At 47.1% G+C, this 16,750-nt stretch overlaps 2 protein-coding genes across 2 annotated transcripts; both read left to right on the forward strand.

The window, feature by feature from the left end:
- Positions 1-199: 199 nt before the first annotated feature.
- Positions 200-11,758, forward strand: fbxo33 (F-box protein 33). The gene is made up of 6 exons (XM_011616858.2): positions 200-774; positions 2,586-2,696; positions 2,984-3,144; positions 3,227-3,435; positions 3,532-3,829; positions 3,997-11,758. Exons 1-6 carry the CDS (start codon positions 344-346, stop codon positions 4,260-4,262), a joined length of 1,476 nt encoding a protein of 491 aa, XP_011615160.1. The 5' UTR covers positions 200-343; the 3' UTR covers positions 4,263-11,758.
- Positions 11,759-12,462: 704 nt separating this feature from the next.
- pnn (pinin, desmosome associated protein) lies at positions 12,463-16,630 on the forward strand. The gene is made up of 9 exons (XM_003975985.3): positions 12,463-12,621; positions 13,023-13,100; positions 13,331-13,402; positions 13,806-13,881; positions 14,100-14,194; positions 14,277-14,352; positions 14,477-14,632; positions 14,719-14,857; positions 14,935-16,630. The coding sequence occupies exons 1-9, from the start codon at positions 12,509-12,511 to the stop codon at positions 16,098-16,100; spliced, it is 1,971 nt and encodes a 656-aa protein (XP_003976034.2). The 5' UTR covers positions 12,463-12,508; the 3' UTR covers positions 16,101-16,630.
- The last annotated feature ends 120 nt before the right edge of the window (positions 16,631-16,750 follow it).

Below are 16,750 nucleotides of genomic sequence, written 5' to 3' on the forward strand. Positions count from 1 at the left end.
CATCATCCCACGCAGTCGAGATGATGGATTTAACAAATGACGGCCTCTTTTGAAACACGCAATAAAAATAATATATTATCCTTTTTAAGGAAGGAATTGGCGTTCTTACTCCCCGATAGAGATAAATGTACGAGTTCAGCCCATTGCTTCCCCCCCTCGCCCTGCCCAGAAGTGGTACCGCCCAATAGTATTGAAGGTAAAGCTCACAACCGGATTGTTTTCCGAGAGAGGAGGAAGTGTCGCAGACGTCCGCTGCGTGCAGCGCACGATTTTATTGCAACATTTATTTTTTATTTTATACCCGACTGTTTTTGTTTCTCCTTGGCCGCTTCGTTTGCTCGCCATGGCTCTGTCCGGGGGTCTCGGAGCCATGGCTTTGCCCAGCGAGCTTATTGTCCACATATTCTCCTTTCTGTCCGACCGAGACAAGCTCCGGGCCTCGGCCGTCTGTTCCCGGTGGAGGGAGTGTCTCTTCTACCCCGCGTTATGGACCGAACTCAAACTACGAATCGGCGCCGGCCGTAACGATGGCAACTCCAGCTCCGACGAGACCCCGAAACTGGAGTTCCTGATGCGGAAGTTCGGCTCCTTCGTGCGGGAGCTGCAGCTGGAGCTGGCGCCGGTGGACGGCTATATTGTCCCGCTCAACAGCGACAGGATGGAGCAGCCTCACGGCCCCGATAACGACCCACAGCTGTCGGAGCGATGGAGGGACGCCATGGCCGCTTATTTGGACCAGGTGCTCTGCGTGCTCGCGGGCATCCGCAACAACAGGTACGGTTCTGCTCGCCGATGTCAAGATGTCGCCCCGCGGTGTCGCGTCGCTTCACGCCAGAGAAATTTGCGTGACATTCCCGTGTTTGTGCCATTTGGTTGCGTTTGGCGCAGCGTACTGAGCTAGCAGCTAGCCGGCTAGTTAGCTATAAACAAACAGAAACTGACATTAGGAGTTACGTAAGAGGGTCTTTGCGTCGCAATTGACAGCTAACGGCTCCCACCCGACCATCTTTTACCCCCCTAGTCATCATCAATTTGACATTTTAGCTGTGTTTGGGGCGATGTGTAGCGTGTCGTTTTGTTTTCTGCTTGGTCGGGCTGCTTTTGTTGCGCTTTAGCTGCGCTACAGTGGTCGTCGGGGTCAGGCTTTGTCGTCTGTAGTTTGCTGATCTCAGCACCGACACTCTCTATAGTTTAGGCATATTAAGCCCTGATGCCTTTTTGAGTCGCAGAAGATGTGTGTGCATCGGTCGTCCGGGAAATTGTGACCGGGTTAAGGTCGAGATCTGCAGGAAATAAACCTAAATCTCTCGGTTGAGGGCAGAATTGTCCGCCTTCTCCTACATTCTCCATTATAGCCCTCGTTCATTCTGCCTTTCGGAAGCTTCCAACGTCTTCACTTCGTTCCGGCTGTTGAATGGCACCCGTTATTGTGTTATTCTTTGTATTGATGTGAATTCATATTGGGAGGTTGCAGAAATGCGCAACATTTCTCAATGGGTTCCTTTTTTTGGTGTTAATGAGATGGGCTGTGATGGATAAGATCCTCTCGCCCAGTTAAGTTTCACTTTATGGTGTTTTCCAACAGCAAAAGTCTGAAATGTGCCACTTCCTTTACCAAATGCTCAATAAACCCACAGGTTTTGATGCACTCTGATGTCTTATTCTGAAAGAACGGTTCATCCTGCACCCAAAACCCCAAGGTCAGGTCAGGAGGCCTCGATGGAACATAAGAATTTCTGAATGTGAAGGACATTGATGGTATTTCAGGCATCTTTGACATCCACCTCCCCATTGAATGTGCTTCAATACCTTTTGAGGAGCATAAGCAACACTGATTTACAAGATTCCGCTGAACACGGAGGGTTAGCTCGTGTTGGCTGATGGCTCAGATCTTAATGCGTTCGGCTCTACTTCCAGTTAAAGTCAACATTGCGAGTGATCCTTGCTTAAACGCGCTGTTGGTGTGCAAAACCCTTTGTACGCTAACACAGCTGGTCCCTTCTTGTTGTTTCCTCCCGTGATTGTTTAACCTTAGTGCCCACGTTAAACCGCGTTGAGACGTTTGTGCGTCGTTAAGATTAAGACACTAAGTAGCTGTACGCAGACCTGTTGCGGGTTCGTTGCTGGGGCTTTCTGGCTCGCCGATAATCAAGAGGAAGTGGGGTGAAATGCAGTTACAGCGTTCCCTTTGCAGGCCTGTGCGGTTCGGTGTTGCGCGTCGCTCGCTATAACTCGTGCAGCGTTCTCACACACATCCTCTCTGCGTTGTGCGTCGCTCTTTTATTTCGCGTTGCTGTTACCTTTAGGAAGAGCAGCGGTCCCCCCCATTTTTGTCAAATGGTGACGTTTTTGTCGTCCACCACGTAAACCTGAGAACCAAGGATGTTATTTTGTTTGTTTCCTGTCATATCAGTCTTGATACCTGGAATCCTCTATACTGATGATACTTTGTTGTTTATTAATTTGGGGGGGTCAAAGCACCTCATCCTGGTGTCTTTAACAGCAACACTCCTGTTTTTATGCTCTCAAAATTCTGCGACGATTCCCGTTATCGATCGGTTTTTACGCTTTCTGTTGTTCTGTAGAAACCTGCAGAAACTCAGCCTGTACGGGGACACGTGTGTCCTGCAGCAGGAGGGGTTGTTGGACGGCTCCAACCTCCACCAGATCCACCAGGGGGACAAAAAGATTAACGAGTAAGGCTGACGTCATCATCTTTCTGACATCTTTGATGCTCCTCTCCAGCAGCTTTACCTGACAAGGAAATAAGGCGTTGAAACCGAGCGTTGTGCTGCGTTCAATAAGCTTCTGCAGCAGTTAAACACACATCTTGATTTGGGCTCAATGCAGCATTGGCATTTATATGCTGAGGCTTTTCTTCGGAGGAGCTGGATTTATCTTGAACAAATAGGAAGCACTGGTCAGAACGGTGACTAATCCTCTCCACCCGTCTCTTATTTCCCTCCCTCTGTGTTTCCTACAGAATCCAGCAGTTGTTCATGGAGATGTTGTCTAACAGCAGGCAGCTCAGGTGGTTGTCTTGTAGCTTCATGCTGGGTTTGGTAACTCCCTGCTCTTTAGCCTGCTTGTCCAATCCCTCTGCTGGGACCCTGCAGCACCTCAGTTTACTGGATCACCAGCTGGGTATGCGTGGATGGGACCCGTCGGAAGCAATTGGCTTAAAATGACAAATTCCTCAATGCCGCGTCTGTTTCATGTTGTTCAGGTCCCCTCATCACACCATCAGAGCTGGATCGTTTGTCCAACCTTCACTCCCTGGCTTTGGATTTCTCCGATATGACGTCCGAGCTCTGCGGCCTGCTGGCGTCGCCCTGCCGGACTCCACTGCACCGCCTCTCCCTGCTGCTAAACGGGGCTGCCCTGGAGTTCAAGCCGTTGGAAGGGACCGCCACAGAGGACGACTGGAAAGCACTGGTCACACACCTTTGTCCGTTAACGCCATTTCTGTCCACTCCCAAAGACTCGTCTTGAAATATTGCTTCCTCCTTTTGTGTGCCCGGCGGTGGACAGGTTCGCGTGAGCACCAATCTGCGCGTGTACGTCATGGCCCTGGAGGTGGACAACTCGGAGCTCCTTCGGGTCCTAAAGCCCAGCCTACCTCTGGAGCGCCTGCACCTCGACAGCTATCACACACTGGTGTCTGACGCCACTTTGGAATTAATATCGCAGCAGTACAACAAAACATTGACTCACTTCCTGCTCCTGAGGGACGATCCCGACTTCCCCGACCTCACTGTCAATCGCAATGAAGACCCGTTGGTCCTGTTGGCCTGGAGGTGTACACAACTGGCTGTACTGGTTATTCACGGTGAGTCCGTTTTCTATGTTCTTGGATTAGCTTAGGTGGGTAACCACAAGTTGAACTGGCTTCTTGTAGTGTGGTTTGTGTCTTCAGAACCGTTTTATACTGAAAAAACTCAGTCATTGAGTGCAAAGGTTGGGTCTAACGGGTCAGTCCTCTCTGTCCCTCTGAAGGTTACACCATATGGTCCCATAATTTGGTGGCCATCTCGCGACTGCGAGGCTCTAGCCTTCGCGTCCTGACCGTCTCTGAAGAGAGCATCGAGTTTGATCCGGACCAGTCTGTGGGCATGGAGGGCGACCCGCTGCTCAACCTGGTCAAAGAGGTCTCTCTGGGCCTCGGCCGTGTCTGGCACCCCTGCCTGGACTCCAGCCTGGTTCTGTCAGAACCCACCCAGCACTTCCACCACGAGCTGAAGACCTTCAGCATGGGCATGTAGGCAGGGTCGTCGGCTCGAAACATGTCGGATAAAACGCTGTCAAGACCAGACGAGACCAGTCCGCGTCAACCAGACCACCAACCCCTGACGTCAACAGGAAATGAAAAGTGCAAAAAAATAACAGTCAGTCCTGTCACATTACCTCACGTGCACTGATTGTTTTGGTTTATTTTAACGCATTTTATGTTTGTTTATTTTAGCACCCCAAAATTGCCCGCGATTATCCCGGTTATTCCCATTTCGCCAGCGCGACCACTTGAATTTCCGCAATTAATTGAGTTAGAAGAACAAACGAATGATTTCAGTTGCTTTTAAAAGGAAATCTTATTAGAGCTGCCAAGTCAGAACTTAATGTTCCTGTGACAATGTATTCAGTTTGAGGGGAAAATCGATTTGTGGTCTGCTTCCCGTTCCCTCTGGTCCGACATCAGCCATCCAGTCTGGTCTGGTCTTGATCAGCGGGAGCTCTGCGTGTGTCTCCAGCACCAGAATAACCTCCAGAGCTTCTGTGTGATGTAACTTTGATCCCCCCCCCCCACACTTTTTTTGTCATTATAAGGGGTTTGAGCTCCCTGATCTGTCTGACGTTTTCCTGTGTGATGATTTCTTTGCCTGTGTTGGTATTTAAATACATCAATATTAATACCCTGCTTGTTGCTACTGTAGAACAGCACAGGCCAGCAGGTTAAAGCCCGAGTGGGGATTTTTTATTTTTTTTCCCCAGTGAAATTTACTCACTCTGGCGATTACCTTTTTTCTTTCTTTATATATATATATAGTTTTATTTTGCTTTCTGCTCCACTTTAGTGACACATATATATAATTTGCATGCTAACCACTTCCTTGCTAACACAACCATGGCTGCTCCTGCCGGTGCTCCGGCCGAGCACCCCCCTTCATGTCCACTGGTCTGGGAGCCTTACCAGCAGCGTGGCGGCTCATTGGTTGAATGCTGCTTTCTTTGGCAGCCACGTCGGGGCACCATCCTGATTTAAAAGCAGGGGAAAGCTCGGGAGTTGATTTTAACAGGGAGCCTCGTCTTCCATCCGACATCGGAGTCGAGCTAACAGGACTCGGCAAGTCTCGATACAACGTAACTGTTGTGGTTGGAGCTGTAGTGAGCTGGTTGTAAGGCTGCATTCGCCGCTGTATTCAGAGTGAATATAGTTGCTTTTGCTCTCCGTCAGGGGTCGACTCTTCCTGACCAGCGTCGCTGTTTTCACAGACACTTTGTCAAAGAGCTGTGGTTACTTTTTTTTTAAAATTCAGACTCTCGCTTGACCCCCGCCTCGCAAAAAAAAAAGAAGGAAAAGTCTTATTCCATAATGCCATATTTGTGTTTGACAAATCTCTGACTTCTGTGTTTGTGCTGAAGCCACGTTGAACCATCAGTGTGCCGAGACAGAGCTTCTTACGGTTTTTTGCGGTTAACGCGGGCGACTTCGCGGATCGAACTCTCCCTCCATGGTAAATTGAGCAGAAGGTTTGGCGGTAAAGGGCCGAGAGAGGTCCGTACCGAATGTATATGGACCCGGCGTTTCGCTCTGATGCCGGTTATTTCTGGTTCCTGTCGAAGGCGAACTGTAAAGCTTTGTGTGCAGACACACCTGGCGGATGGATATTCTGCCACAACAAGCAACAGCTGAGTGGAGATTGTAGTTTCTACTGACGGTACACTGCTTATTTTTCTATAAAGTGGCACCTACAGCACAAGATTTAGGTCACATGTCGTAGAATACTCTGTCTCAGGTAGGCTTTTCCCATCACTACATGACCAGGACATTGGTAGTGGTGGTGTTATTAAGTTGTGTGATACAATCAGTTAGACTAAGATGTTGTGGTTGTTTTTTTTGTTTTTTTTAGTTTTGTCTCTCTTGAGTCACAGTTGCCTTGGGAACAGCTCCTAATTTTCTGGATACAATTATTGTCAATGTCCTCGCCATCGAAAACGTTTACCTCTGCCTTTGATGTGGAGGGTAACAGACCTAATCATACATTTGTTTTCAAAGATTAAGGTTAATTGATAAGCTGAAGGACGGCAAAAGCCGAGCTGGGGCCTGTTGGGTAATATCGGTAAAGGGGGGGGGCGAAAACTGGTTGTCCAGCGATGCCCAACTGGGCCCAGTTAATGTTTGAAGTGAATGTAGGGTGGAAATACTTCATTGTGGCGTGGGCAGTCTCGTTTGACTCTTCAGCGTAACGTTTAACCAAGATGAAGGTATTAATTTAATTTAATTTTTTTTGGAAGATGTTAGTGAAGTGATGCCTTTGCCTTGATAAATGAAGTGGGTTTGGGTTGGGGGAGGGAGGGGGGGGGGGCTGTCCACGCGGCGTGGAAATCTGAGCGAGGACCGAAGCCGAGCGTCGCTGACCAAATAGTGCTGAATGTGAGCTGGGCCACATGTTGTGGTGAAACCGCGGCTGCTTTGGTCCACAGGTGACCTGTCGGGGGTTTCCCCCGCTTCCTTGGAAGTTTACCGGGCGACTCAAAGGTTTGGGCCCGATACGTCAGTACCCACGACGGCTTCGGCTGAGTTACTCCTGAGCACACCACGGCACTTTAGAAGCAGAGGCATGGACGTTCCAGACTCAGAGCTCCACGTAGAGGTCTGTAGTTTAGACTCCCTTGTTTCCATGTACTGACACAGACCTACAGTTGTACAGCGTACTAGCACTTTGCTCGAATCTTAAAGCGGTCCCAGTGGCGGGCCCTGTGGTTACCAAATGTTTGCTCAGTTGTTAAGGGACCGTGACGGCGTAGCCATGATAATCTCTCCAGTCCTATCTCAGGATTAATGCACTCTGGTACCAAGAGTTTCTTTTAAAGGCTGCCGGTGGTTGTATATAGAGGCTTTACCCTCTCAGAAGTGGGGCGGTAGTACCAACAGGTCAGACCAAATGATGTTGGGTTTTTAAAAACAGAATCTCATCTTCCTCCTTTAGTTTATGCATTTTTAGAATTTTACGCAGCTCGTTTTATGTGTGGGGTTTAAGATGTTTGTGTTGCGTTGATGTATCATCTGTCTAACAGGGTGGGCCAATCACCGCAGTCTCCGGCAGAATGTAATTATAGTTAAGACAACACAACAGAGTCATTGGATTTTTTTGATTTTTACAAACCCACCCTGATCCACATGTCTTCTTTTTCCCTTTTCTCCACGGGCTCCATGCTCAAATATTCCTCTTTGGCCAGTATCCTTCACTGAGGGGGATCTGATTTTCCCCAAATGGATGTTGATCTAGATCCCTCTAGACTATTTCAATTCCATAACTGATTTGAGCCTCGAGTGTGTCTCCGAAACCTTCACAGTCCTGTGACACCGAGCTGAATATTGTTCTCACCAGATGAGAAAAGGGTGTGAAAATGTTTGACCAGTAAGACTTCTCATTACACTCTGGCATTTGAGGGGGGAAAAAAGCTCATTTGTATATTTGCCAATCCTCAAATCTGAAGCCATCCGAATGCCCAGAGTCTTACACCTCTGCCCTCCCTGCTTTGTTCCTTTTAGCGTTGTGTATTTGTGGTGTCGCCGTGGTTGTTAGCAGGAGCAGTAGAGGATAGAATTGTTAGGCTTCACAACACAGGCCTGTATGTTTTGTGGCTGTGGGCATCGAAGAGCGTACGCGTGAAGAGTGTGAACGTCTGCGTCGTGTTTTTTAATTATTATTTTTTTCTTCCCACGAGTGCGTTTGTGTTTCCGGCGTGGAGTTGGACGGGCGGCGGTCCTGTCGCTTGTGATGCAGCAGGAAACGGGAATGGAACTCGTTTGTTCTCAGGGTACAGTCGGAGGGAAAGTTACAATCGCTCAGGCCTCGAGCCTCAGGGATGGGGGGGGAATCCGGTCCCTGGGGGCCAGTACAAACCGGGTTTTCTATCCTACAGGTAGCCAATGGTCAAAGCTTTCCTGCCTGGTAGGACACAAAACCCAGCATTACTCCAGCCCTGGACTGGATTTGTCCATCCCTGCTAGCTCATATGAGTAATGGGAGTCACTGGATCTGTTCTACTTCCTTGGTGTGTTAGTTTTTTAAGCTGCCAAAGACCACAGTGGAACAAACAGACACAAGTCTATCTGAAGTGCCCATGTACGCACACGCTGGCAGGAGGCCGGTCCAGTATCCTTCCACACTCAGCATCTCAGTGTAACACTTTTCCAGTTTGAAATGTCATCCATGGGTTTTTCTTGCCGTCTCTCTTCATACTGCGACCACTGTGCCAGGCCAGTTCAAACGTCAGCACTGTCATGTGGATGATAGAAAGAGCGACCGAAGCCGACCTGTTTGTGCGCTCACGTTCTCGAATTCCTCTCTATGAAAGGCACTCAGGGTCTAGACTACACGACTGCATGTAGCTGAGGCAGAGCAACAAAAAAAAGGCCGCGGCAGTCCGGAGCAGTGAGCTGTATAATTATGGGGGGTTTAAGCAGAAGAGTCTTGGGTTGGACCATGGCAACAAGTTGCTCAAGACCTCACTCCTCCATCCATTCCATGTGTTACTAGAGGAGAAAAGAACACCTAGCGGAGAAGGGGAAGTTGGATATCAGAACATGTCAAGGCCAAACAAACCTCTGGGTGACCCCTGCGGTTCTATTCTGGCAGAGCACTGGTCACACGCTCATGTTCAGTAGAAGCTCTGATGGGCTCTTGTCTGGTCTTTTTAAGTTAGGGGACATTTGACTGCAGCTTACTATCTGGCTACGCTCTTCACATACGCTATCATTTTTAACTATTATTCTCTCTTTGTTTTTTGTTTTTTTTAAATCTTGACTGTTTTCACACACGTCCGGGTCGCAGCATCGGACATCGCACCAGACTACCAGCAGGGCTGAGCAGAACAGAGGTGTGTTTCCTGTTTAGAAGCCAGCGTTTCCGGCTCTTCCAAACGTGCGCCGCCGCTGCCAGTTCGGGCTTTTTTTCTTCGTGGCGAGGCCGCTGCCGTTAGCCTGCCAGAGGAAGGGCGAGGCGTGAGAGCAACATCAGTCCTGTCCACCGTGAGGGTCATCGATGGGGGGGCCCCCATACATTAATGCAGGACATCAGACCGCTTATTGCACATGAAATGACACAGCGAGTGTCCCTGAAGTGGCAGCTGGAGACTCTGGGCTTTGTTTTTAATGAGCTCAGCCCCAATTCAAGGCTGTAGATGAGAGCTGGAGGCCGTCGCCTGCAGTTCCTGCCCGTGCATGTTGGCTTTAGTTATTGTTTTCTTCCTTCCATCGTTATTTGGCCTTCGTGACATGTTAGAACTGTGTGATGCAGATCCAAGTCTCCCGCCAGGCTGGTTTAGTCTCAGTTTACTCTGCGCTGGTGACATCGGTGTTCAAGGGTGAAGGAACGGGAAAATGTGCGTGATTTTAGTACCAAAGCAACAAATCGGGTCTCCATCAGCCCACAACTTAACGTCGTTTCAGTTTCATTTCCGCTCTGATCGTCACACAGAAGTGATACCAGTTTCATAGCAAGTGTTGTTTTGAAATGTTGGTTTAAAGTAATTTCAAGCTACAAAATATTTTGGGCAATGTGAACATCATCTTTGTAAATAGCTTCAGAGGTAATTCAAGATTATGGACAGGGTTTTTTCCTCTTCTCACGGTGATATTTACTGATGCTTCCTGCTTTTCTCTCTCTCTTTTTTTTTTTTTAACACATCCAAATCTACCAGACTACTAGTTGTACATGCACGACCTCTGAATGGGCTCATGTAGAGCTGGACTCCAGCAAGAATGTAAAGAATCTGAACATCCCTTGTGTACGTTTCTGTTAGTTTGAGGGGAAAAAAACACTGGATGTGCATCGCACTGGTATGAAATCAGTCCTGTGTAACAGATACGGATGAATGTGTATAATCTGGATGAAGGAGAGGGTCAAACTATTAGCAGCTAGTCACAGCAAGAGCCTCAAGTCTGAACTCCCAGTGATAGTCAACGGTCAAGCTGTCCTACCAGCCGAGTTACAGTCATCTCAGTCTAACGATTATATTAAGGGTTTTGCCGTCAGCTCGGCACGGTATCTTTAACAGAAATGATACATGGCACTTACAGCACGAGCTAAACCTTGTCGGTTTAGCGGTTGTGCCCGGTTACATCAAGGAACCGACAGACGTGCTCGGTGCACGTCTCATTTCCATCTCGACGACTGTGGCTCTGATGTTTCTGGCTGCTAAACAAAGTCTTTCTTGTCCAGTCAGGAGTGCCAAAGCTCCTAATTAGCCAGGCAGGCAGGCCTGCTGCCCAATCCAGCCTCACAACTATGCAAGAGGAATGCATATAATTCACCCCCGTTCTTGTTTTTCCGTTTTGTCTTTTCATTTCTTGTCACTGTTCACCTGCAGATGTAGAGGTAAGAAGTTGCAATGATAATACTTGGCCTTATGATGATTTCTGAAATCTTATCATTTGAGTATTGAGATCTTTTGATTCCGGTCGGCCAACCCGGCGACAGCAGCGGTGACGGCGGGCTCACTCTTGGTCTCTGTGAGACTTGCCAGACGGCCCCTAGTTTTATCGTGGTACGAATGTTGTGCATTTGTTTAAAATCAGGACAGTTTGCAATAACAGCAGTCTTACTAGTGGCCACAAGGGGGCACAAGCAGTGCTGACAGCGCCCGGCTGCATCTTTAGAGAATCACAGAGGAAGAAATAGAAACTCTATGAATAGATATTATATAAATATATAGATATATATAACTCACAGTGCATATTTGTATAGGTATTGACAATGCGTTACCATGGTATACTCTTATGCAACACATGTCTCGGTTCAGTTTATGAACATAAAGTATATTCTGAAATCACACTTTGTAAATCAAAGCTATGTTGTTGTGGCGTGCGTGTTTTTCTTTTTCTTTCTTTGTGGAAATAAATGGTTTTACCCATCCTAAATGTTGAACATTCTGGTCATTATCAATGTGGGATTGTTTCTGGTCTGCACACAGCCCTGGGTTTAACTTTCTTCCTACACGTGCGTAATCATGCACAACGCACACAAACACAACTGGACAAGGCTTCAGATCACAAAGCCTTTTTCTGCTCTTCAGCAAGCTTCCAATCATACCGGAGTTTGGCAAACATCTGGGTGTAGGTTCATTGTAGCTTCACCTGTTGATTTGGATAGAATTGTGTTGCAGGCTGCCTCATTTGGTGTAGCCAACACGGGAAGGTTCTGCTGCACAATGACCTCTGCTGGATAAATGTGAGAGCTATGTACTCTGTGTGTATGTAAACTTCTCCGGTGAAACCTTTACAGATGCTTTATTTGGGGGATTTGATCTGCAGGGACGCTGTCCTCTCGGAAGAGAAGACGCATTTTCCACAGAACACTGTTGATCAATGGTTCTGTTATGTGGAAAAGGGGACGATGGCTTACACCCCTCCAACATGTAAGACCTCTTCACTGATAAATGGTGTACGCTCGAGAGGTCAATCCGGTAAATGTGGATTTGAATTAATATTGAATGAATGCTACTTTTAGTCTGTGAATAAAACATTTGAAATGGATGTTTGTTTCCATTGTCTTTATTTAACCCATCCCTTTTAGCTCCTGTAACATTCTGGATACACTGGCTTCAACAAGCCTTCTACTATCCAACAAGCTGAGCCGCAGTCTCTGAACGTGAGTAATGTGAATAGATTAAGTGTTTTCTATGTTTTACCAGTGGTTTTAATTGGATGTTCGTAGAGGAAAATGCTCCCTGTCCTTGGCGGTCCAGTAGGTGGTCCAACAGCACCATCTACTGGTTTAGTGGGGAACCGTGGCGGAGAAAACTGCATGAGCCTTGAGCAACGATATGACGATCGAATGACTTGAGAGACTTTGATCAAGGCCGAGGGGCTTACTGTGTTCTGCATACTACACGTGCAAGTTAAAGGAATTATTAAAAGACAACTCAGATCTCTCCTTCCAAGTGCCTCCATTTTCTAATCGGAATCATAATCTATCCTTTTACAGTATAGAAGACGAGTAATATATGAAGGCAAGCGCTGAAGGCGTTTTGTTCACATGTCAGGAAAGCTTGGGGGTCTGCATTCCCCTTATACTTAGTTTCTAATTTACTTGTGTCATGTTCATTTTTATGGTGTGCTGTGCTTTTAAAAAAAAATCCTTCACTACTTAATTTATTTATTCCACAGTGCAGTTGCAATGACAGCTTTGTGAGGTAGGGGGCGCAACTCCCAATGACGTATGACCGCCGCTGGAAAAGTAGACGAAGAAGAAGCGGCACGTGAATCGCGCTAACTGGAGTCAAGATGGCGGTTGTGGTGCGAAACCTGCAAGACCAGCTCGAAAAAGCTAAAGAAAGCTTGAAAAATGTAGACGATAATATTCGGAAATTAACTGGGCGTGATCCCAATGAGATGAGGTGGGTTATGTTGGTATTCATCCATCGTCTGTTAATTTGCGGAAGGCCGTCTCACTGACTTGCTAATAGTACGCACTGTTGTAGCTTAGCTAGTCAGCACATTTATTTTTAGGTTTCTTTTTGATTTCTCGAACACCATAAAAGTAGAATCTAGATGGGATGTCAGTTGGTAACAAAATCGATTAGCCTTGGAGATTCGCATACTAATGCAAGTTTTAAAATATTCCGCTGCACCCGCCAGGCCCTTGAGCCGTATTCCTACCGATGCGATAGGATTGGTGGTTAATGGAAACACATCTGACTCTTTTTACAACACAGCACAAAATATACAGAGAAAACAACTTGACCCTGAGTGTTTTGTCATTAGTTTGATGTTTCCTTCCCTCTGTTTGTGTTCAAAGACCGGGCAATATGCGTCGGCTCGGTGGCCCCATGGCAGGCCCCGGTGGAGGTAGAGGCAGAGGAATGAACCTGCTCAGGTGAATATGTGACCATCCTTCCTTCCTGTCCTCTATATACCTTTTGGGATCACAAGTAGGGGTCTGTATGATCATGTTTTCAAGAAACCCAGTGTGCTATTTTTGTGACATGATGCGTTCGAGATGTATGGAAATGTCCCTCTTTGGATAAGGTTGAAATTCTGTTTGGTAGTTATGGATCAGACTTCTCAAACGTGCCCATTAATTCACGTTTTTGCTGATTTTTCCAGGCGTAGTCTCTTAGACATTGGAAGCGGCGGCCCCCCTGCCAAGCAGAGAGATATTGACGGAGCCCTGATGAGGTAATATTTCAAATGTAGTTTGCATATAGTTCCATCAGCAGTATCAAAAACCTATGTAAAGGTTTGTTTGTTTTTTGTTTTAATGCCAATGTCTGTAAGAAACCACTCATACTGTTTGATTTTGATTCAAAAATGACCATTGAATTGGTCATTTAGGCCCAGTTAGTCTTTACACAACATTTTGTATGTTTGGACATTTTGCACTTGACATGTGCCTTATTTTTAATTTATCTAATAAGTCTGTTAAAATACTTTTGGTGGTTTTGTTTGGGTGAACAAGGTAACTTTGTATTTTGAGCAAAATACCAAATTATTGTGGATGTTTTGTCTTGTCTGACCACAAGTATCCCATACTTGGCCCACATGCACAGCAGCTCTTATCTGTTCATGTGTGCTTCTGCAGACTGGCAGGGGACCAGAGGGCCAGGAGAGACGTACGCCCCGACAGCGACGCCGAGGACGACGATGATGTCAAAAAGGTGAAAATTGAGGCTGCGTTGAAAAATATATTTGTATCAGAATCAGATATTTGTGTTGTATTTAAAAGTCAAGCATTTTAACAGTTACACCTTCACTTTTTATGTCAGCTTTGATGCTGTTTGACTTTTTATTTACTATTTTTTCTATTTTATACTAAGGGTGCACTATGAACATTTTAGGCAACCAGCAGAATTATTGTTTGTTTGTTTGTTTTCAGCCGGCGTTGCAGTCGTCTGTAGTTGCTACCTCCAAGGAGAGGACGCGCCGAGACCTCATTCAAGATCAGACGATGGATGAGAAGGGCAAACAGAGGTGGGCTTATTTTACACTGTAGGCTCCTCAGTGTGTGCATCGCTCTATGGGTTTCATTTATTTGGCTTGTTTTGTTGCTCAGGAATCGGCGCATGTTTGGCCTGCTCATGGGGACTTTACAAAAATTTAAACAGGAGTCAAACGTGTCCACAGAAAAGGTGAGGAAATGAAAGCCTGGGGGAAAATGGCTGAAGGCTTCCGTATTGCTCTGGTTTCTGAACTGTATAATCATTGTTGGGTGAGAGTGAGACCAATTCTCTCCCTGAATTTTTTCATTTCTAGCAAAAACGCCGGACAGAAATTGAGCATAAACTTGAGATTCAGGCTGAGGCTGAGAAAAAGAAGGTGGAAACTGAAAAGCGGGAGTTGTTTGAAGAGAGGAGAGCCAAACAGAGTGAGCTGAGACTACTAGAACAAAAAGTAGAACTGGCTCAGCTGGTAAGAAAACATCTATAAGGGTCTGTAGAATTAGATGAAAGTCATGTCAGCATACTTGAACCTTCTTGTCTCTTTCTCACTGACAGCAAGAGGAGTGGACCAAGCACAATACTCATCTGGTGAAATATATTCGTACCAAGACTAAGCCTCATATCTTCTTTGTGCCTGGAAAAATGTGCTCCGCTACACACAAACTCCTCGAAGAGTCCACCAAAAAACTGAATGGTCAGGACCTTATCCAAACATTTGTTTTGTTTGTTTTAAAAAGTTGGCGGCTTCTGATCTCTGCTTTTCTGTGGCAGTTGTGTTTGAAGAGAGGTGTGTGGCATTTGCCGAACACCTCAGTAAGATGGAGACCCGCCCACGGCGACAGCTTAACCGTGACCAGGACAGCAACACCACAGGAACGGACCACTTGGCAGAGGGTAAGCCCACAGGTCAGGTAGTCAAGGTGACAGGTAACAGGGGGGGTGTAGACATGGAGGAGGAGGAGGATGAGGATGATTTTGAGGAGGAGGATAGAAAGGTGAAGGAGGCGAGGGAGGAAGGAGATAAAGAAGCACTAAATAAGGAGGAAGAGGAGAAGATGGAGGTGGGGGAGGAGAAGGTAGTGGAGCAGGGGGATAAAGATGATGAGGAAGAGGCAGAGAAAGGAGAGGAGGATGAAAGTCAGGAGTCAGAGCAGATAGAGGGTGGACCAGAGGAGGAGGAGGAAGAGAAGAGTAGGAGTGAGGGGTTAGAGATGGATAGCAAACAGGAGTCCACAGTTGTTGAAAACGCAACGAGTCCGGACCCTCCGTCCTCCGAACCGAGCGCAGCCGTCCCACAAGCCCCAGACACGAGTCCGAAGACCCATCCCAGCCCCACCACAGGAGAGGTGGCTGTTGCCTCTGAACCGAAGGCAGAAGATCCCTTGGGGGTGGCCCCCGCAGCACCTGGCCAGGAGGGCAGCATGCCTGGCCTTCAGCTGCAGGATTCAGCAGTTATGAGCCAGGCTGTGCAGGAAAGACCGGAGGAGGCATCAGCCGAAAAACAGCCCAATTCACAAGAGCCCCCCAACACGACCCCTGTTAAAGAGGGCGGTGGTGGCAGAGGGAGGAAGAAGGACAAGGAGCAGCGGAAAGGCCATAGTCGTAGTTCCTCTTCTTCCTCGTCTGGCTCATCCTCTAGTGGAAGCTCCTCCTCTTCTTCCGGATCCAGCCACTCCTCCTCGTCATCGTCGTCTTCGTCTTCCTCGTCCTCCAAGAGCAGCAGCCGCAGCCGCGACGGCAGTAAGCGCAAGAGGAGGCCTTCCGACAGGGGCAGGAAGAAGGCGGAGGAGCGAAGTCACCGCAAAAGAGGGGGGAGTAGTGGAGGAGGGAGGGATTCAAAGGGGTCGAGGAAGAGGAGGAGCGAGGAAGGGAGAGGCAGACCATCTCGGAGCGATAGGGAACATAAGGATAGAGACAGAAAGGACAAGAGACGCTAATGTTTTAATGCTAGTTGTGTGGAACACCAGGAAAATAGTGAATTCTTTCTGACAAGGTTTTTAAACTGACCCCAAGTCTTTGTGACGCTGAGCAAGATGCTGTTTTAATTCTTGTTTTTGTTCCTCGGTGTGGGAATTTATAGATCAGGGCTGAGATGAAACATTAGATGGAGGGCTCTCATTTCTACTTTGTCGCCTTTATTTGGAGCGAGAATTAAAATTTGACTTCTGACACCAAACCGTTTAGACGAGCGCCTATGCCAAACGTAATTAGTCATTTCGAGTTTATGCTGATTCGGCTGTAAATGAGACTTCTCAGATGTCGAGTTTTGGGGGTGTTTTTGCAGCACTGTGGGGGAAAAAAAGCTGACTGTCATGAGGCTGTTTGTGGTTATACTGTAGATGTTTCTCCTGTGATTATTCTGTTTTTTTAACTGCTCTGGGTTCTTATATCATCATATGTAATGTGCTCCAAATATTTGTTTTTTTTTGTACATTGACTGCTTCCAATTAAAGGGCGACCATCTCAACACATTGTTTTAATCACTAATTCTATTGTCTTTGAAGGCTCAAACTCTAGTTCAGACATTTAATCCCTCCACAAGGTTGTTAAACAGCTCTTCCTGTTTTTAGTTTAGGTTCACTCATTC

Source organism: Takifugu rubripes, chromosome 2, assembly GCF_901000725.2.
Source record: "Takifugu rubripes chromosome 2, fTakRub1.2, whole genome shotgun sequence".
NCBI lineage: Eukaryota > Metazoa > Chordata > Actinopteri > Tetraodontiformes > Tetraodontidae > Takifugu > Takifugu rubripes.

What these genes read in the sequence shown, in the direction of transcription:
- fbxo33 (XM_011616858.2), top strand. Translation starts at nt 344, where the DNA reads ATGGCTCTGTCCGGGGGTCTCGGAGCCATGGCTTTGCCCAGCGAGCTT. An exon ending in GGGGACAAAAAGATTAACGA is followed by an intron (nt 2,697 to 2,983) that starts GTAAGGCTGACG and finishes TGTTTCCTACAG; the next exon opens with AATCCAGCAGTTGTTCATGG. An exon ending in AGGACGACTGGAAAGCACTG is followed by an intron (nt 3,436 to 3,531) that starts GTCACACACCTT and finishes GGCGGTGGACAG; the next exon opens with GTTCGCGTGAGCACCAATCT.
- pnn (XM_003975985.3), top strand. Translation starts at nt 12,509, where the DNA reads ATGGCGGTTGTGGTGCGAAACCTGCAAGACCAGCTCGAAAAAGCTAAA. An exon ending in ATTGACGGAGCCCTGATGAG is followed by an intron (nt 13,403 to 13,805) that starts GTAATATTTCAA and finishes GTGCTTCTGCAG; the next exon opens with ACTGGCAGGGGACCAGAGGG. An exon ending in ACGACGATGATGTCAAAAAG is followed by an intron (nt 13,882 to 14,099) that starts GTGAAAATTGAG and finishes GTTTGTTTTCAG; the next exon opens with CCGGCGTTGCAGTCGTCTGT.